The 26939-nt window shown below is 38.9% G+C and overlaps 1 protein-coding gene across 12 annotated transcripts in view; it reads left to right on the forward strand.

Annotated features, from left to right (window-relative positions):
* FRY (FRY microtubule binding protein) overlaps nt 1-26939 on the forward strand; it is a 252364-nt gene that overhangs the window by 96798 nt on the left and 128627 nt on the right. For 10 of the 12 annotated variants that reach the window (XM_054201901.1, XM_054201922.1, XM_054201892.1 and 7 more), the window contains one exon: nt 14732-14931. In XM_054201901.1, the coding sequence (XP_054057876.1) occupies nt 14812-14931 (120 nt within the window). In that variant the 5' untranslated portion in view covers nt 14732-14811. Of the gene's footprint in view, nt 1-9309; nt 9582-14731; nt 14932-26939 lie in introns of those variants that run through there. The other 2 variants (XM_054201879.1, XM_054201932.1) reach the window with 2 other exon arrangements.

Raw genomic sequence — 26939 nt, forward strand, 5'->3', positions numbered from 1 at the left:
CTAAGCTTTAAGGCAAGTTTTCCAGTCACTAGTTATAATTGCCTTTCGTGAAAGTCCTGTAGTTCATCAGCATCTTTCTCAAGTTGCAGACACCAGAACAGCACCGAGCACCCAGCAGTGGTTGCAGGACGCTGGCAGTGAAGCAGTAGAGCTTTCCTGCATTTGCTTTTGTTTATCCTGCTTGAAAAGGCTCTCCATAGCTCTTCAGGTCACAAGAATAGCAGCCTGTTTTCGACACATTAGTCATCCTGGTCTCAGGCCTTTTTTCATAATCAGTGCTTCCCAGGAATAGAAAGCCTTATTCTGTCCATGTGGCATGCGTTCTTTGTCTCTGGCTATGCAATTCTCCATAGTTTAGAATTAATATCTCATATAGTCTTTGCTTGCATTTACTTTTCAAAATGCTATTCAAAGTAGAACGATATTTTTGATGTTTTTTTCTGTCTAACACTCTTAATTTGTGTTTTGCCTGGAAACTTTATAAAAATGTTTTTGGTTGTCTTTTATGTCATTAACAGTAAGGATAAGTAGTACAGGACCGAGAAGTGGACTCTTTACCGCCACTAGAAGTACATTCATTAGGGTATGATTCTCCCTTAACCCATGTTGAGAAGTATCTGTTACTTAGGTTTTAATCTATTTTTGTTGTGAATGTTGATTCTTTGGTTCTTTCACAGTTTGGTAAGACACCAATCCAATTGCCAAACAGAAATATAAGACTATGCTTTTAACCTTGTTAACCAAATTTATAATTTTGTGAAAAGATACAGTTATTTTAAAAAATCTGCTTTCCATAAACCTATGCTTATGGCATTGTATTATTATACTATGGTTCTTTGTTCATCAAATCCTGCCATTCCTGGACGAATATCAGGCCAACGGTGTTGCGGTTGCCTGGCCTGTCCTTGCTGACACTTTAAAAAAACCTGATACAACATTAGTTTTGTCCCAGCCCTCAGGAATACAGGATTTCTCTTTGAATATCTCATAAAAGGAATCTTTTTATTACTTTCAGATGCAATTAGTCTCTTCAGTTTTTCTAAGGAATTACTCTGTTTTCTCAGCATTTAAGCTGTTTATTTGGAAAATCCGATGCTAACCTTAGGATTCTTTCTTTATTTTCATAACTAACTGATGCAGAGTTCATCTCTATAGGTGCCTGTTCCTCTCCAAATCTAATAATGTATTTCTGGCAGTCACTTATTCCAAAACATTTAGACATTTCAGTATATAGACGGAGTTTTCTGTCATGGCCCACTGACCAGCATGAACGCAATGTCCCGTCCATGTTGTGTTTGGTATTTGCAACTGTCTGGTCGTGCAGAAGGTCCCTTGGACAGCAGCTAAATGCCATGCGCTTCACCCTTCTGTTCAAGTGAAAGTTTTTCAGTAGGCAGCTGTACTGAAGCCAAACTTTCAAAAACCTTCACTGAGCTCCTTTGGATGGTAAAAGTCATTATCTTGTCCCTCCTGGTTTTATATTTCAGAGTCACCACGAGAAATACTTATGTCCTGGAGCCTGAGCCTAGCAAAGCAGCAGCAAACATTTACATTTGCCTGTCGGTTTGTGGCTAAGAAGTGAACTCCACTTTCAAAGAAAGAGTTGTTAATATAATGTTAATAAAGGGTTATTAGATACTACAGCATCATAATGGGGTGTGGCTAATGGGTTGTGTGTAAGCAAAGAGGCAAAATAGTGTTTAATTTAATTTATAAGATAGACAATGTTGTGACTGTGCTGCTGCAGCCAGTATTAAGTACTAAAAATAATGATGTGATCAGACATAGAGTAGGGGACTGATAATGATAATTATTAACCCGGATTTTGGCTGCAAATTGTTTTCTCTCATTTTTCTTTGTATAGATGTTACTTTGTATGCTCCACTGTAGAGGGAAACATGAATGGATGTCTGACATATTCTCATGTTAGTCTTTATTCACAGTGGTTTCGTCACATAAAGCTTCACAAAATTTTGTGAAAGTCTTCTTGATCTGTGAAGGTTTAGCTTTGCCAGTTCACAGTGCCAGCTTGCGGCTTGGTTTACTCCTGGTATTGTGCCATTTTCCACCCACACGAGCAGGGGTATGAATCCTAGCCAGCAGCAGCTGAAATGCACCACGATGCAGTTCAATCTATACAAGATGCTCTTGAAGAGTTTACAGACCTAAAAGTGAGAGTCATCTCTTATAGCCTTGGATGCATATCTTTGTTGTCAGTTCTCCCTCAGTAATCTCTGACAAGTGATAGGCACCTCTAGAAAGTAAGTGATTTATTCTCTTAAGGTAAGAATCTAAGAAGGATATGATGGATTGCCTAGAAATGTCAATCTCTCTTCATTTACTCTACTCAGAGCCTAGATGGCGAGGTTAAATTTGATATTTGGCTTGTAGGTGGTGAAATTTGAACCTTTCCCTAAAAGGCAGCTGTAGATCAGGTGCATCAGAATTACAGAATCACAGAATGGTTCAGGTTAGAAGGGACCTTAAAGATCATCTAGTTCCACCCCCCTGCCATGGGCAGGGACACCTCCCACTGGACCAGGCTTCTCAAAGCCCCATCCAGCCTGGCCTTGAACACTTCCAGGGATGGGGCATCCACAGCTTCTCTGGGCAACCTGTTCCAGTGCCTCCCCACCCTCACAGTAAAGAATTTCTTCCTGATATCCAATCTAAATCTACCCTCTTTCAGTTTGAGGCCATTGCTCCGTGTCATAGAATCATCGAATCATTTAGGTTGGAGAAGACCCTTGGGATCATCAAGTCCAACCATCAACCCCACTCTACAAAGTTCTCCCCTACACCATACCCCTTAACACCACATCTAAACGACTCTTAAACACATTCAGGGATGGTGACTCCACCACCTCCCTGGGCAGCCTATTCCAGTGTCTGACCACTCTTTTTGTAAAGAATTTTTTCCTAATGTCCAGTCTAAACCTACCCTGTTGCAGCTTGAAGTGTCCTATCATTACACTCCCAGATGAGGTGTAGATGAGGTCAAGGAAGCAAGTACAGTTTTAAAGATTTTTCTTCAATGTAGTACTACACTTTGAAACGTAGCTAAACATGACATATTTATTATGGCATGAAATAAACAAAACTCTTTAGGAAATCAATTCTTAGCCATTGAACTGTGTTAGGTCAGTAGGGCTGTTCAGGCCATGCAATTTCAGACGGAAATGAGCTACAGCCTGTTTATTTTTGTGCATCAATAATAAAATACTGCTTATGTTTGCACAAGTGCATTACAACATGCTCGGGTTTTCATTCACGTGTACATTGCACAGAAACCACGTCATCCATCCATAATCGATATGCAGTTTTCATTCCAGTGAAACACAAGAGTTTTTAACAGCGTAAATGAAAATTTGTCAGTGGTTTGGAAGAGCAAGTGTGGACAAACAGACAACAAAAATACAGATGCGAGCATTTAATGTCATTCTGTAGTAGAAAACGAACAGCTTAATTATCTTTTTAAAATTCCATCTTATCCAGGCTCTAACAGTTTTACTGTGAAACATTTAAGGAGAAAAGGGAAAGTATACTCTCTCCAAGAGAAAATGTGTATGGAAGGATGATGCAGGTCACATCCTACCTGTTTGCTGGTCCCTCTTTTGGAAGTAACTGTTCCTCCTCTTTTGGACTCTTCTAGCCTTGTGCTTCCTCGGCACTTTTCCAAGTTCCCTAAAAATAATTCTTCCGCTAACACCCACCAACCACAAAATGAGGGGAATATCTTCATCTCCCTGTCTCTGAAAAGGAAAGGAAACCCAACAAAACGTCTGTCTAAAAATTTTACAGGAAGCTATTTTCTGATCCAACAAAACCAAAGCGGAGGCTAGCTTTTTCCCCTAGTACATAAAAAAGTGTAAAAGAAGAGTATGAACATCATTATTTAAAATAAAATGCTTTGTATTTGAGCTCAAATTCTGGCATAGTTTCAGAAATAAAAATTTTCTTTGGTTTAATTTTTTAAAACTCAGGTAATCTATTAATCTGAAAATAATGATCTGAATATATATTTCCACCCTTATTTGGAGTTTTTACTTTTGGAATAACTGGCAAAGATAACAAAACTTTTGAATTTATCTAGAGAAGATATCAAGATTTTGAAAGTATATTGTTAATCTCAAGTCAGCCTTCAAAGAGGCAGCATGTCATTACCGTATAAAACACAGAAACTGAGAAGTATTTATGTTTGATTTGGATCCCATGAGAAGCAACACAGATGTTTCCTTAAGCCACCCCCAAATGGAGCACTCAAATGTCAGTTGAAAATTGTTTTGGAATTGTCCACAAGTTTTCCCATGTCATTTAGCTTTTTCAGTTTTTAACATTCCAATAAACCAAGCAAATTCTAAAATTGGCACAGCTAAAAATCTTTATGTTACATGCCTAGATTCCCGCATATCTTCAGCACAGTGGCATATGTAAACAAGAAAATAATGATCTAGGGGAAAAGAAGCAGAAAAATAAATGCTGAGCAAAGAGAATGGGCAGGAAGGAGAATTTTTGTCCTGCCTCACTCAGATGTCTTGTGGGGATCTGAGATAAAAGACCATTTCTGGACCATTCTGGGACCATTTCTGTTTAACGTCTTTATTGATGATCTTGATAAGGACATAGAGCGTATCATCAGTAAGTTTGCAGGTGACACGAAGCTAGGCGGGAGTGTTGATCTGCATGAGGATAGGGAGGCTCTACAGAGGGACTTGGATAGATTGGACCGATGGGCCAAGGCCAATGGTATGAGCTTCAACAAGGCCAAGTGCCAGGTCCTACACTTGGGCCACAACAACCCCATGCAGTGCTACAGGCCTGGGGAAGTGTGGCTGGAGAGCTGCCTGGCAGAAAAGGACCTGGGGGTTCTAATTGACAAGCCGCTGAACATGAGCCAGCAGTGTGCCCGGGTGGCCAAGAAAGCCAATGGCATCCTGGCTTGTATTAGAAATAGTGTGACCGGCAGAAGGAGGGAGGTGATTGTCCCCCTGTACTCAGCACTGGTGAGGCCACACCTTGAGTATTGTGTCCAATTTTGGGCACCTCAATATGAGAGAGATATTGAGGTGCTGGAGCGAGTGCAGAGGAGGGCAATGAAGCTGGTGAAGGGCCTAGAGAATAAATCTTATGAGGAGCGACTGAAGGAGCTGGGACTGTTTAGTTTGAGGAAGAGGAGGCTGAGGGGAGACCTCATCGCTCTCTACAACTACTTGAAAGGACATTGTAGAGGGGTTGGTGCTGGTCTCTTCTCACAGGTAATTAGTGATAGAACAAGAGAACAAGCTGCAACAGGGTGGGTTTAAGCTGGGCATAAGGAAAGAATTCTTCACAGAAAGAGTGGTCAGACACTGGAACAGGCTGCCCAGGGAGGTGATGGAGTCACCATCCCTGAATGTGTTTAAGAGTCGTTTAGATGTCGTGTTGGGGGATATGGTGTAGGGGAGAACTTTGTAGAGTGGGGTTGATGGTTGGACTTGATGATCCCAAGGGTCTTTTTCAACCTAGATGATTTGATGATTCTATGAAAAGCCTAGGGAACGTCATTCAGCTGCTCAACCCCTGACCTGCTACTTAGGAGAAAGAGAGAGGGAAAGTCTGCATCTTATGGGATCATAGTTACTGGGAGCTTTGGCAAGTCAGTGAAAAGGACTTTAGAAAGTGGATGGACATATATAACAGGATTTCCTGTTTGTTTGTTTGTTTGTTTTGGCAGTCGTTCTTGAATCCCCTGCATATGGAAACATGGTCTCTTGCAGGAGGAGAAAATGTGTTCCATCCACTGCTTTCCTCTGCAGGGTCCCATATCGATTACCCCTCTCTTGCACAGAATTGCAGTACACGTCTGAGGATTACTAAGCTTAACGCCTACCTGCCAGCAGCTGGGGTGTGAGGGCCAGGAGTTTGCTCGTGGCTAATAAAGCCAAACCAACAGTTTTAACTTTTCCAAGGTACAAAGCTGAACAAGATCGTAAGCTTCAAAGCAAACAGGCACTTCACCACATACACCCATCACTTCACCACATACACCCATCCCAATTAAGACCTGTCAGTGTGCATAAGGAATGTTCTGAAGTTTCCCTGAGGTTGGGAAAGATGTCTGTTTTAAACTGGTTATTTTCTAATGGGATTCATCTCAGAAGATGGCTGCTTCATAAGCATCTCTGAGTGGAATGAGCATCTGAGCTCTTTGTAGACGTGCGGAGAAGAGCGTCCCCCACAAGTGGTATTTTAGCATCCATCAGGCCTACTGAGTAGCCATATACCTGTTCTAATGGATGCTGCATTTTGTTTCTATCCTGCAGAGGACTGTATCTGATTAAGAAATTACTGCGTCAAGGACTTGTTCTGAGTCTCTGTTCTACAAATCATTGTCCACTCCTGCATTCAGGGGTGTGCAGAATGGGTTTACTACAAGGAGTTAGACTTATGTCCTGAAATGTTCTGTCTCACTGAGGATATCACATGGTCTGTTTTAGGCCTGCTGTTTTATAACATCCCTGAAGATACTAAGAATAAATTGAAGAGTGGCATGCACACACACGTGCACATGCACACACACACATGAAGTCCAAGCCTCCTTTTTCTTGGCTAGAGTAGTTGGGCTGACCAAAGCTTATACTTTATCGGCAACTCTGCCACTTCTTAGTGGGTGCACTAACTAATTTGTCTCCTGTTTCCTGGCTTTGCAGTTCCTTGTGTTCACAGAGAATTTACACTCTCTTGCAGTAAAAGGAATAGAAAGTTTGGAGCAGGATTGCCCAACCAAGTCTACATGGGTTGGAACTGTCTTCTGTAGTTGAAAAAGTATTCTGAAAAGAGTGGAATAAATATATCTCAACCTGGCAACAGCAATTTTTTAATAAGTCGTTGGACAGAAATAATTTAAAACATTGGTCTTATCTCAAATCTGTGACCAAGTACTGGAATGCCTTTATCACTCAAGATATCTCCTTCCTTTCTGGCCCATGCCATTTTACACAAATGACTTTCCTGAGACATGTCTCTTTAAAGAAATGAAGGAATCTGAAATTTATAAATTAGCCTTTTCTCCCTTACAGTTTCAGCATAATTAAGTAGTTTGAGAATTTCCATTTGGAAGAGCTCACCACCTTTTTGGAAATCCTCCCCAGTCTGTTATCTCCTTCAGACTTGTTTTCAGATTCAGCCATTTTGCTCCAGAATCTTGAACTTCTTTTATATTTTTCCACGCTGACCTCATGACCTCTTCCATTTTATCTTCCAGACTAGATAGTATTTCCTCTGGCATAGGGATTTACATGTTATGCCCAGACTTTGGTTTTGTGTGGAATTGTTGGGGTTTATCATCTTTGTTACATTGCAGACCATCTATCTAATTGGTCAACCAAAGTAACGCTTCCTGAAGAATCCTGTATTTGGATTAAATAGGCTGCTGAAAGACAGGATGAGTTGGGATGATAGTTTTATGTCATGTTCTTGTGTCAAGACAGCTGCACAGAATGGCTTAGTGTCTTCTAGTAGCTGCTTGAACAACAGTTTTAGAGTCTTCAGAGTTTGGAATTTTAAAATACAAGTTCACTGAGATTTCTAATAGGTGCAGTTTTGGAGAGTTCTAATAAGAGGGAAAATATGTTTGAGCTTTTTGCTATATAGACTCTCTCATGTGTTCTTATTGTCTGTATGTGCATGTCTACCGTCTGTGTCTACATACTGCTGTCAGTGAGTGAATTTTTCACTGCAAAGAGTTCCCTCACCTGCAAATGAGCCTTCACAGCGAATCAATTTCATGCAATGTGAATATTTGCCTACGTCATGTTTACTGCTTATTTTACATTTTGTATTAAAATAGAGGAAACTGCAGCAGTACATTCATCAAAGCTCCACAGTTGATACTGTCTGCCTGGGACATACATATGCAAAAGGTAGTTACAGATCTCTCCATCCCTAGGAGAATGCATGCCAGCTTCACTACAGCTGGACGTGTAAATGGTTTCCATCACTAAAGTTAAGCTATGTCTGCACTGCTGTTGCTTATGCCAGATTCATACAGCAGCTTTTATATGGACCTCAGAAATTGCTATACGCCATACAACCTTACATTTACTTTAATAATTAATTTAAGTTATATTTAGGTAAGCATGCAGTTGAGAAGAGGGGAGAAGTATCTTAAAAATGGTATATTTACTCCCTGGTGTATTTACTCTTTTAATAAAAAAATGGAAAATAAACAAAACAGGTAGGCAAATATTCGTATTGCATGGAATTGATTTCCTGTGAAGAGTAAGGCCAACACTGGTACCACCATAACTTACACTTTTACTTTCCAAATAGTCTGGATGTGGGACTCTCATGTGCACTGAATTCTTCCTGGTCTCATTTTTGAGTGTAAATCCTCCTAAGAGAGGATCAGAAACACATCAGGAGCATCAATTGTTTGATGTAAAGTCCTGTACTTTAAATAAACTTACTTCCTATCATATATATTGCAAGCCTTTAATATTATGTTTTCTTGGTTAACTTTATCCCTTTATGGTTATTTTTTGTTGAAACATGCAAATGAATTATGCAAATAATACTTTCATTAAACTAGTGCTACTACTGCATCTTATTAATGCACTGGAATAACATATTCCTTGGAAATCCTGCAATTTCTTTCACCAAGATAAAAATGGATCTTTTAGTTTGTTTCTTTTAGCAAAAGTTTCCTTTGAATTTCATTCTCTTTGTCTGTCAAGCTCAAACTAATTGGGAATGTTCTTCTTTAAAGGGTGAAAAAGCCACCTTTTGGTAACCTTGGCACATGTACCGTATCTTTGTAAATTAAATTCTTCACGCTTTATTTAAAGATGTGTTTTCTTTTTAATATTATGATTGCCATTCAAAACCAAAGCAAATTTTCTTAAGAGTTATTTCAGCAGATGTATAATTATCCTTAAGGATATGTGGTTTCTCACTGACTCCTGGCATGTGAAAAGAAGAGATACTGCATTGGTTTTATTGCAAGGAATTTAAACTGTATGTACGTTTGGCCAAAAGACCTTAGTTACAAAACAAAACCCACCCTGTGTTGTCTCTGTGCGTTGCATTTCCGTACTAATTGCTTTCAGCTTGGATTGTATGATAATACATGTGTTTGATATGCATGGTTTGTTTCTGTCGGACTCCATTATCCTGTCTCATGTTCTTGGAGTGCCTGAAGTAGTTTCGCTAATCTGTCAGCATAGTATGTACTTGTGGATAAATATAGACATGCAGCCACTCCGTGAGTGGTCATCATCATATGCTGAAGCTAAAAATTACCCCTTTGGTTATGGAAAGGCTGATCTGATCCGGAGGCCTGCCCTAGCGCGCACATTGTAGGTCTTCAGCACTTGTATATTAACAAACAAAACCAAAAACCTAAAAGAAATGTCTGCCTCAATGCTGAAAATTTTATCGTGAAGTATGAAACAACTAGTCTCCTTTTTGATTTTAGTTAGAAAAGGATTCAAACTTTTCTAACTGAAGGAGTGGAACATTTCAGGTATTCACAGGCTCATGGATGTTACAGTAGCATGTTGGAGAAAGTCCAGTGTGATCGGCTTTATAAAGGGGCTCGGTAGGTACGAAAAAACTGCAAGTATGTGTTTTGGTTTGTGTTAGTAGTTTGTTCATAGTTGCTAAAGTGTGAATACGACACAGTTAACTGAAAAAAAACCACAATCTCTGTTTTTTCTGCTTAACAATACTGAAAATTCAGTAACTGTGTTTGTTTGGCTGAAGTATCCAGTGTAGCACAGGCTCTTGGCTTTTGCGTTATGATTGTTCTGTTGTTTTGTTTCATCTTAGAGCTTTAAGTAAAATACCTGTAGTGGAAATTGTAGCAGAGAGTCTTTTATGATAACTTAATTGAATTTTGTACTCATCCTCACTCTCAGCTTAGTGGCCGTGTGTATGTGTTAAAACTACTGGGCTTTTTCACAACTAATTCTCTAATCAGGGAAATGATCAATATAGGAAAAAAATGTAACAGTGATTTTAGTTCAGTAATCCTTTCTGTGGCAATAATATATGGTTGTGGTGACAACCATATGTGATATTGCATTGCTACCTCCATATTTACTTCTTTTTAAAAATTCTTTAAAAATACATAACATTTAGAAAATCTTATGGTTATAGCCTGGACTAAATTAAAATATTGTGCAGGAAAAGAATGTCATTTGAAATACAGCTTATGGCAGATGCAGTAGAAAAATAGGGAACGTATCTTGGAAACAAGAAAACGGGTTGTTTGAGAGAAGAAGCCCTCAGCTAGAATTTCCCCTCAAAATGGTATGGACATCTTCTAGTTGATCAAGCATAGTTAATCTTTTTTACAGATTTTCCTAGGATAGCAGCTTTAAATATGTATACAACTTTCTAAAATTGACCTACAGATTCCGTGCTATTGCAGGGCCATTGAGCATCAGGGTTACTGTGGTCTCCTGCATGTGCATCACCATTCATTCTCCTTGGGAACGAGCGCCTTTCCTCTAGGGGAAGGGTTTAGTTTAATTCAGTACTTGTGCGGTGACCAGTATCCTACAATGTGTTAGGAGTTCAAACTAAATGTTTCAGTGGTCCATTCTGGTACTTCTCTTTGTAGAACATTATTATTTTGAAATCAGATAGTAAAAGCTTAATTGATCAATTAAATCGATATTTAGAATTGAATATAACCCCTTCCTCTCACCCCAGCCACACCAGATATCTTCTGCATAAACCCATGCAAACTACATGTGGTGATTTCTCACGTAAAAATTATGCCTTTTATTAATGGAGCAGTGTTTCACTGGCATATATGGCAAAAATGGACACATCCTTTTTATTGCTATTTTTAAGACCCACGTTATAATTTGTCAACATAAAGGGACCAATCATGGATGACTTTAATGCAGCTGTTTCTTAAATTATGAGTGCTTGATTTCTAGTTTTGTGTCTCAGAGGCAGCTTTTTTTCATGAGCTTTCTAGGGCGCTCAGTCTAGGAAAAAGAACTATTCTGATAAAGCTCATACATCATCAGGATAGATGTCAGTGGTACGCTGGTCACTGGGCCAGATTTTTGCAATGCAAATATCAAGCATATGCAAATGCTTGAGATAACAGCACTGAAAAGATGCATTAGAAAGACAAACCGATATCTAATAGTTCATGAACAATTCATGATTAACTCAGAACCCTCACACTCTTGGCAATATTAACTTCCACACTGAAGATGCCTGTATGGAGTTAACAGCTATAAAACGATCTTTTAAAAATTTGAACTAAATCAATGTCGTATGTCAGTCATTTCTATAACTGTTTTAATTGCTGTAGGAATGAGAGCTGTTAACCCCCAGGATATCCTTTTACTTTGCTTTGGGTGAAAGGCTGTACAGTCCTATATTTCAGAGAAGAGCTAGAATAAAATTTTTGGTGCACTGACAAACCGTGCAAATAATTGCATTTCTCTATTACAGTGTGCAAATAATTGATTTTTTAGTTAGATGTCTGGAAAAAAAAATAGATCAGCCTGTGTCACAAATCTAACAGCATTGTTGTTAAGAGGCTTCCTACTAGCAATGACTATGTGGATTTAAATTCCAACCTCAAAATCCTGGCTGAATGCCACGATGATTGAAGATAAGGGTGGCAGCTCCCAAGCAGTGTGACTAGGGTTTCTTAAACTTAATTTCATAAGGATGCGAATGTGCCTGATCCCACACACTGCCTGTCTTCCTTCCCTCCCTCCCTCCCTCCTTCCTTCCTTCCTTCCTTCCCTCCCTCCTTCCTTCCTTCCCTCCTTCCTTCCTTCCCTCCTGCGTGTCCCTTCATAGTAAATGTTGAACTTAGTAGCCAATTTAAGCCAAAATTGCCTGAGGACCAGAAGGCAAGTTTGTATTTGATTAGATTCCTACTAATTCCTTCAGGAGGGAGCCTGGGATGGTTTCGGTGGACGGAGAGAGGCGGATGGCCCAGCCCGGGTGTGTTTGGCTTGGCAGAGTCTGGCTGGTGGGCAGGCTGCCTACCCAGCCCTGGAGCAGGGCTCCAGAGGGAGCTTGGGAATGGCTGGGTGGAGCTCAGGATGGTGACAGAGGGGAGGAGGGGGCTTTTACTACACAAAGGACACAAATCCTTAAGAAAATCGGTTTCACTGCTCACAAAAAGCACATTTTTCTTAACTGAGTGCTTGGTGATCAAACTGATTTCATGGATAGCTGCGAGCCAGTCAAAACCACGCATTTGGCAAATATATTAATGATCGTAAAAATATTGTCTGACTCCTTCCTAAAGCTATTTGTGGAGAAATTTCCATTACCTAGTATATTCAATAGTCCATATAAATTTGCATCTGATCCTTTGCATCCCACTGTCTTCATACGTAAACTTTAGGAGAGCCTGGGTGATGACAGGAGAGCAGTAGGGCTCGCATTCTTCTCTGGTGCCTCTTTTTTCATTGCTTTGAAGTAGATTATTATTCAGAACACAAGGTATTTTTAGAAATGGATTTCCAGAATATAAATGTAGAACTGTTCTATACACTTTGTTTTGTGCAAAGAGTCACAATGCCAACAAAACTCCGCGATTATGCTTTTGCCCTCAAAAATCAAGCAAAACTTTGCAGGAAGCAACTCTCTTAGGAAACATCTTTTGGAATGGAAGAAGTGGTGCTGCTGTGCTAAAGAGTGACGGCGTATCAATGAGTGATACTTTATCAATCAGGGGAGTTATTTTCAAACTAAAGTATGGATGCATTATACTTGCAGAATAATAGCTACATGAACAAAAGCATTTCTGGTTTGCATTATAGTCATATAGTGGACTTCCAAACTCTGATTTTTCTAAAGGAAAATATGTTATCTTTTCTCCAATGTGTCTTTTTTATTTTTCAATGCATAAATTTGGGGTCTGAGTGTACCACATCTTGAATACTCTCAGACAATAATGTCGTCTTTGGGATTTAGTTTTTACAATTTTTCAGCGGTAAGTGTTGAAGTATTTAGGAAAGATCTAAAATCTCATTTCTTCTTAAAACAATCTCATGTAATTAATAGTTGACAATTACTTTCAGTAGTAGTTGAAATTCTGTTCCTCAAAAGGAAAGGCTAAAGGCATTATATGTGCGGCGTGCATCACTGTAGTTCATTCTTCTTTCTTTCTTTGCAATCTGGATGGAGCATACAATGTAACACTCTGGAATGCAATGCTATGGGGAAATGTTATAACGATATTAGTTCACAATATTTTCCACAGTTTGTATTGCATTAAAGCACCTCTGTCCCAATCACCAGCCATGCTCACGGGTGTTAACGACACTTATATTGCATTCAGAGTGGCTAATGGCTCGTCTTCCCAGTGTTAGTTTACTACTTTTAAAGTAGTGGCAGAGCGAACAGAGGGTGCTACCAGTACCTGCCTGAACACCAGACATGACTTTTATTGCCAATAAGAGCTAAGTCTGAGAATTTTGTTTTGGAAGTTTTATGTGTAGAATGGTAATATTTGAATTAATGGGGTTTTGTTTCGTAGTACTTCAATTATTTATTTTCTTCAGTTTCCCAGAAAAACAGCAAGTAGAGCTAAGCCTAGTACATAATATCTTGTTACTGGTTATAGGGTATTCACAGAATCATGGCATAATTTAGATTGGAAGGGATCTCCGGAGGGTGATTAGTCCAACCTCTGCTCACCAGCTAGAGAAGGTTTATCAGGGCCTTGTCCAGTCAAGTTTCAGGTATCTCCAAGAGTAGAATTTCTGCTATATTTATGGACAGCCTGTACCAGTGTTTGATCACCCCCTCACAGTAGAAATTTTTTCCATTTATCCAGTTGGAATTTCCCACATTCTAGCTAGTGTCTGTTGTCTCTTGTTCTGTCACCATGCTCAAAGAAGAGTCTGGCTCCATCTTTGCTATATCCCATTAGGTAGCTGAAGACTGCAATAAAATCTCACCTGAGCCTCCTCTTCTTAAGGCTGAGTCAGTCCAGCAGTACTCAGCCTGTGCTCATGTAGCAAGAACGTAAGCCCCTGGCGATCTTCGTGGTCCTCCCTTGGCCTTGCTCCAGAGTAGCTATGTCATTCTTCTACAGGGGAGCCCAAAATTGTACACAGCACTCCAGATATGATCTCTCAAGTGCCAAATGGGACTGTGGGGTTTGGACTTTCAGAAAAACTAATACATAACGCACATTTTTTGGCCATGGAAAACATTTCGTGTCTAACTCTTCATATAAGATTTATACTGGTGAAGTGTTATTCTTTTTAAAGGAGTCATTCTTGATTGACCTCAGTATAAATGAGAGGAAAATCAGTCCCTTTACAACTCATCTTGGCTGAAAGATCAGACTCCTGACTTTTGCAAGGATGGGTCAGTTTGAGTAGCAATAAAGAATAAATCTGTCTTTTGACAACTGAGCCACAGATCAGGCCTACAAGATAAAGAATAAGAAATGAGGATGTTATTCAAACAGTCAGGTGCCAGCAAGTCTTACCATGTTAAGAAAGAGGATTGAGTGTGCACTGCATAGTAAACACTACTCGATTTTAATAGATAAGATTTCATCTTTGATTTCTTCTTCCAGTCTACATTATGTAAATTTAACATATAACTATACCATGGATGTATTTATGTATTGTGTATTTCTTTGATTATTAACTGTTCTTCAGTTTTGCTTTGACAGTATAGTGGGCCAATGGAAAAGTTAAGACCTGTTGAATTACTCACAAGTAAATGTCTCCTCTCTACATTTCAGCTTCTCCAGTTGGTAACGGATATATCAAGCCACCCGTCCCACCTGTTTCTGGTACACAGAGAGAAAAAGGACCTCCAGCCATGTTGCCTATCAGTGTTGACCCAGACAGTAAACCAGGCGAATATGTCCTGAAGAGCTTGTTTGTGAACTTTACTACTCAGGCTGAACGCAAGATTCGCATCATCATGGCGGAACCTCTTGTGAGTAAAAAGAAACTAAGTATATATGCAGTTTACTTGGAATTTATTTTTAAACCAGGCTTGCTTGCCATGCAATGCAAAATATTTTGCTTGTAATCTGCGTTGGAGTTTGATAGTGTTTCCCAAACCGTGAGATACACTACTATGGCAATTAGAAGGTTGTGGGAGAGGACAGAGGTATGCGAGATATGCCGAAGGGGTGACATGAAAAGGAATGAATATTTTATTTCTGTTTCCGATATGGGCATGTGTTAATGTGATCGAGAGGCAGGAGGGGTGTCAGCCAGCATAGATTTCACAGCTGGGAGAGCAGTCACTTGAGTCCACATAGATTAGAAAATGCTGAAATATGATAAAACCAGTATTTCTGAACATTACCGGTTTTCACCTAAAACATGAAAATGAGTAGCACTGCTGGTTTTTATTTTAGTTCTGACAGTAGTAGGTTTCATAATCTAACTAAGTGCTATAGCACCTATTTTCCAGATATGAAAAAGCATGCAGAATTTGAAAAAGGAGCTACATTACAAGGTCTCGCACAGTCAGTGAGAAAGCTGTCGTTATTTATGTTTCAGGCAAATTTAACATACAAGTATGTCTTTTGCAAATTGCTTTATGTAACTGAACTTCTGGGAGTCTGCTATTTTAACTTCAGACTACATTTTATATACATTCTTGCTTTTGATTAGGGAAGAATAGTTCTGTAAGCTATATTTGAGTTCTGAAAAAGTAAAAAGAAAAAAAATAAAAGTAACCAGGAACCTCTATTTCTGAGGCGTAAGGGAATTTTTATAAAATCTTATAACATTTTTGGAATGAAGCACAGTATAGAATACTTAGTTCAGTTTCCCATTTTCAGGTCTAATATTCAGAACAGAAAGATTTATGTTGTCTTGATTCTGATGGCATCTGTTTAGCTTTATAGCTTGATTTAGATTCAGAAGCATTTGATGCTTGGAAAGTTTTTCCAGATTTTCCTTTGAAACATTAGGTAGAAAGATCTTACATCATAATTTGTAAATAACAGAAAAAAAGCTAACAGGAAGTAATATTTTAACAAAGATCCGTTTTGTTCTTCTTTCATGAGTCCCCTCCAAATCGCAAAAAGTAGAATAAACTGACAGTTGTAGTGTAGGTCCTTTAAAAAGAAATGCCAGCAGCTATTTATTACCATACAGTCTTCATGTGATGCACAGTGAACATCTTTAAAATTTTAAGGCAAAATGTGTTGTAAAATTACTTGGCAAGATCAGAGAAACAACAAAAAGGCCAGGACTGAGAACATCATTTCCTTGTGGCATCTCTGTTACTCTAAACGCTAATCTCTGCATTTTCATATAATATTTCAGACATAGCTATGAACCAGTGACCCTGATTTATTCCCATTTCACCTTGCGTTAAGATGATTTTGAGTTGCTGTGTGTTGATACATTACTTTTGTCGCTTTGGGAAACTATACCTGAATGTTGATCTTATCTTATTCCAGAGGTTGTTCAGTGGAATTTTATTTGGTAAATTCAATGTAGAATGTAAAAATATGACAAGAGACTGGAATGTCACCTTCTTATTATCAACATTTTTCACAACGTATTTCTCACAGGGGTCTAACCATGAGACACTGACAATAATTCAATGACATACTCACATCTTATTAATACTAATAGGATTTACAAGTCGTGGCATGCTGCTATTTGAGGGTGACTGTGACAAATGTGTAAGCAGGTTTTTGTAGACATTCAGTCAAAATGATCTTGAAATAATTAGGTTGTAATGAAAGAAGTGACAAGGGAAAATGGCAAAAGTTATTCTGGAATAATGGCTAAGAATTTAAATCCACCCTTTTTGTGGGATAGCTATTGGATGTTTAGCAGCTTTGTTCCCGCATTTCTGCTCTACTGACTAGAATTGTGACCAGGAAGTCCCAAGGATTTGCGAGACAAAGATTATAAATTGGTGGTACAGAGCCACCCTTTGGCCTTTTTTCACAATAGGTAGTCAAATGGTGAGCCCTTTGAAGATTCTGTTCTAATTAAGCTCAAATGTACTTCAAAGTAAATCAAACTTGCGAAGTGCTCTAACACTGAGATGTTTCTAGTTTGAATTCTCTAAGTCATTACAAGATATGACAGTTTGATTTTATAATGAGTGATGAATACTTAAGATATCTTTTAGAGAAGCTAAAATGATCTGTTTATAATATAATTGCTTTTTCCTCTCTTTTATCACAAAGTCTAGCTCAGATTCAAGCTCTAAAGTTACTATGGGCTTAAATTAAAGACTTACTGATGCATTTTTTACCTAGATATTTCTTTTCATACACACATTTTGTCTGCTTATCCTTTCTGATTATCGTTACTGTTGGTTTTATAAATTTTTCTCTCAGTTTCTTTGGGTTCCATATACCTATTTGATCTTTCTTTTGTGATCTGCACAGAGCCCAGCTGTAGATGACAGTGTTCTGGCAGCTATGGTGGAAAATCAGGTTTATGTCCCACCATGAGTTGCAGATGTTAGAAAGGCGCAAAAATTTTCTGCTATTTTCTAGGGCAGCAGTGAAGGGCACAGCACCCACCCCCTCCTGCAGAACCATGAAATCTCTGCTGGGATAGCAAGATTCCAGCAGCAGAAAAAGCAGAGGGCAATGTCATCTACTCCTCCTGCTGCCTTGGCTGTCAACTGAGTATAATTTGACATTTTGGTTACTGGATCTGGCAGCAATCATCATAAAAAACACACTCCCCAGTTAATACGTTTTTTAGGCCTAAACCTAATGTCGACTGTCCACTGCTAAGTCTTTAACAAGTTAGAACAGAAACCTTTTTTTTCCAGATGTGGGGTTTTTTCACTTTGTCTGGAGAACATTTTACTTGGAATTTCAGGTCAATTTTTTTCACCCTTTTAGGGTCTCTGAAATATAACAAACCTTTCAATAATGACATTAAGTTCACAAGTATGTGGCTGATTTTTAATGATTAAACTACTGTACCCACATTGTCAAGTTATATTAATCCAAGTTAAAGCTATTTGACAGCAGAATTAAAAGGGATTTTCCAGTTTATAAAATTAAATTCACATAAATGAAATGTAAATAATTACTTCTTGATAACCTCTAATAATTTCCTGCTTCTTTTCTGTAAAAAATTGTTCTCCTTTGTAATGAATATTAAGAATTTTTCCTGCAGACCTTTTTTCACAGCTGATTGCGTTCATATTTACATTTTTATCAGTTTATATCATAAATCTTCTTTGCATTGCTTCCCTTACAAACACAATTTGATATTTTAGTACTGCTTATTTCTTTTCAAGCAGTGGTGACCTTAAAATGAAGCTAGAATGAGGAAGCCGGGGAAATATTTTTGCCAGTTCAAATGATAAAATCTGCTTACGTATATTAACACTGTAAGGAAAAAAACCCAGAAAATAGTTTCCCTTTTAGGACTGTTGATTATCACTTAGCGTAATAATTCATCCTGTGCATACTGATCAGGCTGATCTTTAAATACAGCATTCAGCAGTACTTACACACAGCTGTAGACATTGATAAAACATAGTGAGCTACAGGCATTGACAGTGGTTAATGGTTAATTTAGCTGTTGGTAAACTTTCATTATGCTTTTCTCCTGCAAGCATCTTCTTTTACTGAGCTTATATAAATTCAGGATCTCTCTGAATTCTGAACTCAAGAACAGCATTTGCTCATTATAGGATTAGGGCTATGAGCACATTCATGTATTCTGCCTGTAACTTTCTCCCTTTATTAGGTAGGTATGTCTGGCCTTTGGAAAAAAAATGAAAGCAGTGATGTGGTTGATATCAGTGTATTTATTCATTCCATTTCATTAGAAGCTCAAAGACATTGAAATATAGCCCTATATCAAAACAGAGCTGGTGATAACAGCCAAGCAGGTGGTTAGGAAGACTTTGAAAGGGCAAGAATAATGCAAGTTTGGTTTTGCAAAGACTGACCAGTCAACATGTATAGTGGCACTGCAGTCCGATTAGCTTTAATCTAGGCTGGGAGAAAAGGAAGCAGAAGGGGTTTTGGCTTTTGGCCACTGGGCTGTGATAACTAGTAAGATTTATGCAGGCTATAATAATACCAAGGAGTTTTATCACACAGTTATAATGTAGAATTTTCTGGTTTACATGGACTAAAATTTCAGCTGTGTCACATGAGGAATGACTCCTCTGTTTTCATCTGTGATGAAACACATTAGCATTACACATTTTTTACATCTGACGTCCTCAGGAATGGTTTGGCATACACAGGAATTTCAGACCCCTGTTTATTCACACTGCACAGACAGGAGTTACTACGAGAAACAAGTAATTTATTGGAAAAGAGGAAAGGCAAACTGCCTTGCTGTGTTCTAATTATTCACTCAGTCTGTGTGTGCCCAGATAAATTGAAAAGAAGACGACTTTATTTGAATAATCTTATGCAAGTACACATTGAAAATGCTCTTGTTTATTCCCATACAAAATTATCTTCCGTAGGACCTTTTTCTGTAAATGCTACAAACATGCCAGATTCCCATTGTCATCTGTCCCTGTCTACCTCTGTATCCCTTTGTATCACTCAAAGATTAGGTTGCTAGTCATTAATGTAATTGGTTTATTCCACTAATGTTTGTGTAATAATCACTAGTGGAATTCTATAAAAATACAAAATTCCAGTCCATCCCAACCCTAAGGATTTCATAGTTCATAATATTATTATATTTACACAATGCATTATAATTCTATATCTAATGTATTATAACTATTTCTACTGTATTCTTTATTTAGTATTTAAATTATATAAATAAATATTAGTGGATTAATTCTTTTACATCCAGTTGTGACAAATAATGTGTAGGACATTAAGAATAATTATCTATTATTGCAATAGTTGTCTTTGGAGTACTTAAGATACTTCTTTATGAATTCTGTCTCACTTTATTATACTATACTGTGGACTGTCCTCTCACTTATTCATAAGAAAGTGAAGCATTTACACACCATCTTACTTTAGCTACTCGGTATGTAACCTGAATATACTGTCCTTTTATTGTATGCAGCCCTACAGATCTGTTACAGTGGCTGCATTAAGTGGCTTGTTGAACGGGGCAGATGTTTGTCTGTCAGTCATAGGACAGTCTGGAGGACCGAGGACAGTCAGTGTCCTCAGGAGAATGCCCCATCTCCTATGCTCCCAGCAAGCGTCAGCTCAGTGGGTTATTTCCTGCAGGTCATTGACTGGATCGTGGGTCAAATTTTTAGACTAACAGTTGGTCTCAGTATTTTATTCAACTCCCAGCCGTATCTGAGGACTAAGCTTGATTTCTGTGTGGATTGTCCCCTTGGTTCTGTTTCCTTTTACTCACTTCCCAGCAGCTAACTTCTCCATTTCAAGCAATAAGTTCAGCAAATCTCAGCCATCATTCTCCCCCCTTGGCTTTTTTTGGAACTTCACTGGCTCTCTAAGTACAGTCCAGTCTTACCAAAATCCCCTTCACATACCCTGGCTCTGCCCAAGATGAAGCCCAAGCTGGGCCAGATCAGCTTGTTCATTTCCTAGCAGAGAGAGAGGCAGCTAAGCCTGGGAGATACCATTTGTGAAACAAGCAAGCTCTGCTCACGTAATCAAAGGATGTGAAGGCAGAAAAATACAGGAAAAATCAAGCTTCTATACTGAAGATGGAGGCCATCAAATGTAGCAAAGACAACTCCAACAGCACAAAGAGTCTTCTACTTCCCCTTCCACTCGTCGCCTCAGGAGTAATATCCCCCTCTAGCTATCTCAGTACACATCTCGGGCTGAGACCTGTAGCAGAAGCCAAGCACTGAACAGTGTAGAGTGGTAGTCCTTCTAGGGTGGCTAATCTTGAACCTCGAGACAATTATCTTCCTGAAAGATCTAGAAAGGTCTGTGTGGTTTAGTCAGTGGTCACAGATGAAACATCTTCTATATAGTGCAGTGGGATGTATCACATAATTGAAATACAGGAGTTCAGGGAAAGAGTGTAAAGTACGCTGTTGGAAAAAGAGCTAGAGGAGGAGACAAATGTGGGGTTTCTGAAGGTATCATGGAGAGTGCAGGAGGATGGAGACAGGATGCAGCCTGTCAGATTCCAGATTATATACAAGATAGAGGGAAAAAGTACATGCCATTTTAGCAACCAGGAAAGAAAAGGACACATTTATGCATAGCCATCGGCATAGGCATTTGCAGCTAGATACATGTCCGTAAAAACACTCCTACGTTTCAGAGCCAAGCAATGTCAACAGGAGCTTTCGCAGTGATCTCAGGGTTTCCATAGCTGAGCGTGTGGGCAGAATGGTGTTTGAGGCTTCAGATCTCATTCTGACAGCAAAACTCTCCAGGATGCTGACTGTCCCTGGGCCTCACTACCACATGGATATAGTTGGAGGATTGTCAATGGTCCATACGATGGGTCAAATCGCTAAGAGGATTTAACATTGGAAGTAGATTCAATCCAAGGTTGTCAAGACTGTCACGCTATGTCACGTGTTGGCTGATGCAAATATAGCACAGGACCTACGACATACCCCTAATCACATTTTTATGTCTTTTACGGATATTGGTTATTGCTACTATCCAGAAAATTAAAGTCATACTACAGTCATCTCAGGCCAGCCTTATCATTGGTCTGTCATAACAAAGGGCTGAATGAAAATGAAATATCTATTTTGGTAGTGTTCTTGCTATATAAGTAGCAATTAATTAAAGAGGTATCTTTCCATATTTTTGCAACAGCTTCATCCTTCGCATGCTTTCAAAGTCATATTTGAAGTCAAAGCGGTACTATGTTTTTAAGTTTAAATTTGTGCTCTTTTCTGGGCCTAAGTCTGGCATGGTACAGTTTATGCATCAGACAGCTTGAATTATGCTATATTTGATCCTTCATATCTGCTGGCATGACAAATATGAGAAAAACTTAAATACTTCATGTAACCACCTTCCCCATTTGGAAATCCACCCATTAAGTTCTTGTTTCCTTAACTGGGCATGTATTACTGATGGAGACTATGGCTTTTGTGGCCGTCATACTTGTAGCAAAAGAACAGTGAAGGCTGACGTTAGCTCTGCAAGGGCACCCTGGCATCCTCCTTGAATGTCTGTCAGATCGGTACCAGTAACCAGGAGGAAAAAGCTGCAGATCAAGTCACCTGGGGACACATCTTCTATGGTTACAGCTACAGCCTTTGAGATAAATACATAGCCAAGAAAGCCCCAAATAAAGGAAGTTTAAAGAAAACTAACTACTGGGAATCATCAGGATTTTTTGAGTTCACTTTTAAAAATACACCTTTCCTCGACTCTTGGTCTATTCTATGAAAATAAACATATTGTTAATTACATTAAGTAGCTACCTGATGTTAAAGCAGCAGTGGCTGCAAGGCAGCAGACCATTGCGGGGGTCAGTAGCTGTCAGGTTCCTGTTTACAGAGCTCTCAGCTGTGCCTGGAGCAGCCCCCTCAATTACAACTCTAAATTTATTCGAATCAACTGATAAGGGTTTCCTATAGCTTTGATTAAATTAGGTCACATTACTCTGAATGGGTAACCAGCCCTGAGGCCCTAAGGGCACTAATAAGGCTTAATGGCCTTCTCTGAGTGTAGGCCACCCCTGCCCGTGGCCCTGGACCCCATTCCAGGTGCTGGTGCTATCAGTCCCTGCCACAGCAACACCACGCAGGGCTGGTCTCCAGCTCCCTACAGCCTGCCCAGCCGCGGTCTCTCTCTGCCCAACCGCGGTCTCTGCCCAGCCAGGCCCACCCGTGGGCCCACATCCCGGCCCCGCTCCTGGCTGGGGCAGGGGGACAGGCCCTGTCTGACAGGCCCAGCCCTGCTGTCCCCATGGGGACCCCCAGCCACAGCCAGCCCTTCTGGGCCCTGGCACCAGCAAAGCCATGGAAGCACTTCAGCTGCTCACCTCGCCGTGACTGAAACATGACCTGCTTAGTGCTTCCCATGGAGGGTAAGATACTGGGAAAAGTGTGGAATCATGGGCGGTTCTGTATCAGAAACAACTACAGGTCTCTCTCTCTCATGTAGCCATGTCTTAGTAGGCGGTAGCAGGTAGGGTATCTGTCCTGCCTGGTCGTAGGGTATTATGGATGTCTGCATCCAGACAGGCGTTCTGCACTTTACTCTGCTGTACCTTTTAGTACAAGTCTGGTGCCAATCCTGTATTGTCATTCCCAAGGCTTGCAAACATGGGAGATTTACCCACCCTTCCTGACCTCCCTGTTTTAATAGCGGTTTTTGAGTTCCCTATAAATGTGCTAACAGAAAGAACCTCATCCAGTGCTTGGAACATGGAGGTCCCCTAAATGCTCGTAGCATTGCTCTCACCATGGAAGGAGGTTTGACTGAAGGTGGGGACAGCACTCTCTTAATAACTTGGAAAACGTGGTGAGCTCAGGAGGGAAGCTGGGCATCCCCCATTCATTGCAGGAAAAAAAAAATCTTCCTGCGTTTGTCTACCATGTCCTTACACAGAAGAAATAACTTTGCTCATCATAAATCAGTTGGTGTAAAACTCTTTGCATATAGAATTGAAGTGTCAGTTAACTTCTTTATTTAGGAAACGAAGATGTACCAAATGCCAAAAGGGTGCATCAAGGTCAGGGAAGAGCATCCTCTCACCCTCTTTGCCAGCTCTCAGAAGTAATGTCAGAGGTGGAAAGCAGGGAACAGTATTGTTGACGGTACAAACTTTTGGCTGTAGTGGCTTTGTCTCCTAAATCTATTTAATTTACCACTGTGTCTTTCAGTGTTTCAATTTTACAGAATTCTGCTGTCACAAAAACTTTCTCTTCATAGAAGTGGTTATTGTATAGTGATTATTGTACGCATACCCCTGAATTTTTTTTTTAAAAAATACATATATTGTCAAATGAAGAGTGCCAGCAGAACCACCTTGGTAAACAGCTCAAACAGGGCTTTGAGTAGCACTTTTCATGTGAAGGTCTTAACGTGGATGTGGAAGTCCAGATCTGCATAGTCGATTGTTCTTAGAATGCTAAAAATAAGTTACATACAAATCACTGTATCAAATGCTTTTTCAGACCATCATGTTTATTCCAGTCCCACAGTCTCATAGATAAAAGGCGTTGGACTCTCATACTGCCTCTCATGACACCACTCCTGACTGGAGCCTTATATGAAGTATCATTGATGATAAGAGTATGACTCCAGAAAGCCTTCTTCCTGGCTTGATGTTGAGAGCAAGGTGGCAATAGTGTTTTTATGGAGTATAGCTTGCTTTGGGTCTCTGTATTTTGAGCCTGTTCCTTTTCCTATTATGGAGAAACATTTTTATGAAAATGCATTGTAATGGATCTCAGCACAAAAAAAAAAAAAAAAGAAGAAAAAAAGGCAGAAGAAAAAAATCTGTATTTACTTCAATAGTTTTTGAGTATTTTTGAGCAAATCCTTGCTCACCTTGATGAAAATGCATCATATAAGCAAAAAAACCCTGTATTTTTTTTGTATGTCTTGCTGCAGTGAGGCTTTGCGATGTAATAGCCATGTTGTTTTCCAGTTCTGCAACAGTTTATTACTGCTGCTTCCTATAACAAACCTTTCTCATTTCATTAATACCGGTTTAGTTAGTTTAGCAATGACTGACTTAGAATGGTTTAGAGGTTTTTGAATATTCACATTTACAGTCAAATACAGTTTAGTCAATAACTCTTTTGTGAGTGTAAATCACTGAATCTGTAATAATTGATTATAGCTATAGAAATTGGGAATATTAATAGTGTCAGACTTAACCCATGTAAATCATTGGCTGAACTTGAGACTACTAAGAAACTCAATCCTGTACCTAAAATTCAATTAGCAGTGTCTTAGTTAATCCATTATATTAGCTTCATAGTCCTTCCCCAAACTGTATGTTATGGTCCTTCATGAATTGAAATCATAAGCAAGGATGCCACTAAAATTTAATATATTCTCTGCCTCAGGAAATTAGGTTCCAATTAACAAAATTTTATCTTCTTACTTTGGGAATTTTTAAGTCAGAATCAGTCAGTCCGCTAACACAGGTCTATGATGGATTTACGGTGTCAACATTAAGTGTCCACACTTCATTTCCAGATACTCTTTTTAAATTTATCAAACTTAGAGGTTGTAAATTTCACCTTTTTTTCTGTACAGTGTAGTACAGGAGTAATTAAAATCCAGGAAAACCAAGGAAAGTATGATGATACTAGCCCAGACCTTACAACTTGCATGCGTTCAGCCAAAGGATTTTGATGTGTTCATTGAGTTACAATTTTAAAAGTCATTCCTATGAACACGATACTCTGAAAATAAACAGCCAGCAAAATTTTCTTTCTCACTTGAGCTAGAGTCTACCTCGAATTTCAGTAAAGTCATCCTTAGTATTCTTTTCAACTTTACAGATAATACAAAAGCATGTATGTAAAATACTTCTTTTGGAACTGGTCCACTGGTAGTCATCAGCTTCTTTTGTCTTAAAATACCTTAGTAAAAGGATTTTTTTTACTTCCTACCTACAAGAAAGCACCTTACTTCACAATGGAAAAATATTAGAGAAGATACAAATGCTGAGAGCAGTAGGGTTTTTGTTTGGGTTTTTTTGATTGTTTTTTTTTTTTCAGTTACCCTTATATCTTTAACAGCACTTAACCTTTTTCAAAGGTTTGTGACCATTTATTATCAACACCAAGTTGAGGTCATGTCTGGGAATTTTTTTACTGATCAGGTAAGAATGTTAGAGTTCTTAAGTTATTTGCTCAAGGTAAGTGAAGGAAAGAAAACTTTCGTATTTTTCGTGAAGATTTTTCTTAAGTTCCATGTTTTTCTGTGAAAGTTGCAGTGCTAATTTTTGTACTGTGCATCTAATAACTTGGAAAGAATCTCTAATTAAGTGGGTTTGCTTCTCTCTTCAGTCTGCTTGGAATTTACTGCACTTCTGTGTAGTACTGAATATTAATTTGCTGTTTCTTTGGCTTGTTTGGCCTCTTTTTCTGATATATCAATTACTTCAGATTAAACATTCTCATGACCAAAATTTCTGAATGTCCACATTGTAATGTTGTTAGGATGGCCTAGGTAAAAAATGCCTTTTGCAGAGAATGTGATAATCAGACAAAAATTAGCCTGTAATACCTGATGTGATGACATAAGCTATCACCGAGTCAGAACAGTACAGAACGTGGATGCCAAAGAGGCGAGCGTCAGAGCCAGTGAGGGAAAACTTGTACTTGAAGCTGAACTGGTGTTTTCTTACACAGTTTTGTATTCAGCACTTACACCAGTACTGGGCACATCCTTTTCCACGTGAACAAAACAGAAGAGCTCTTATAAAGAAAACAGCAATTGCATGAAGAAAGAATAGACTGAGTAATACTGAGCCTGTCTTCTAAGCATACACCTTTTATTATTTTTATGCAATAACTCTAATACAAGCAGGTTTTTGATGTGAGGTTGCTAAAATAAAAATTTATGGGAGATGTAGAATATTTTTGTATATATTTCATAGCCACTTGAAATATGCTTTTTTCTGCATATGAAATACCATGTGAAATTAGCATTGCTTTTTTTACTTAATTTTGAAAAGTCACATGATGTTCATCAGAGTTCTCTTTAACATTTTTGGAGTCTAATTTTTTCTTATGCAGAGGAGTTGTGCTTTCTTGAAGCTACCATACAATATATTATCGTATCTTTTTTATTATGCTTGCACTTAGAATTTCCTTTTGGTGTATGCTTAGAATTTCAAATGTTAGTAAAGGAAATCCCCTTTTCTGTTTATTTTACTATCTGTGTACCATGGTCACTGACCCAGTCTTTTAAGAGGTATCTCGCAGCTAATTGTTGCTGAGCAGAGCAACAAGAGGAATCAAAGATTCTGTTATCATCCACTGAATTGGCAATTTTTATTTTTATGCAGGAGGACTTGCTGACTTGCAAAGAATGGTTGTGAAAACAGGACACTAATTGCCTGTTTCATAGAAGTTCCAGGTGG

Source organism: Rissa tridactyla, chromosome 1 (assembly GCF_028500815.1).
Source record: "Rissa tridactyla isolate bRisTri1 chromosome 1, bRisTri1.patW.cur.20221130, whole genome shotgun sequence".
In the NCBI taxonomy this organism is placed as follows: domain Eukaryota; kingdom Metazoa; phylum Chordata; class Aves; order Charadriiformes; family Laridae; genus Rissa; species Rissa tridactyla.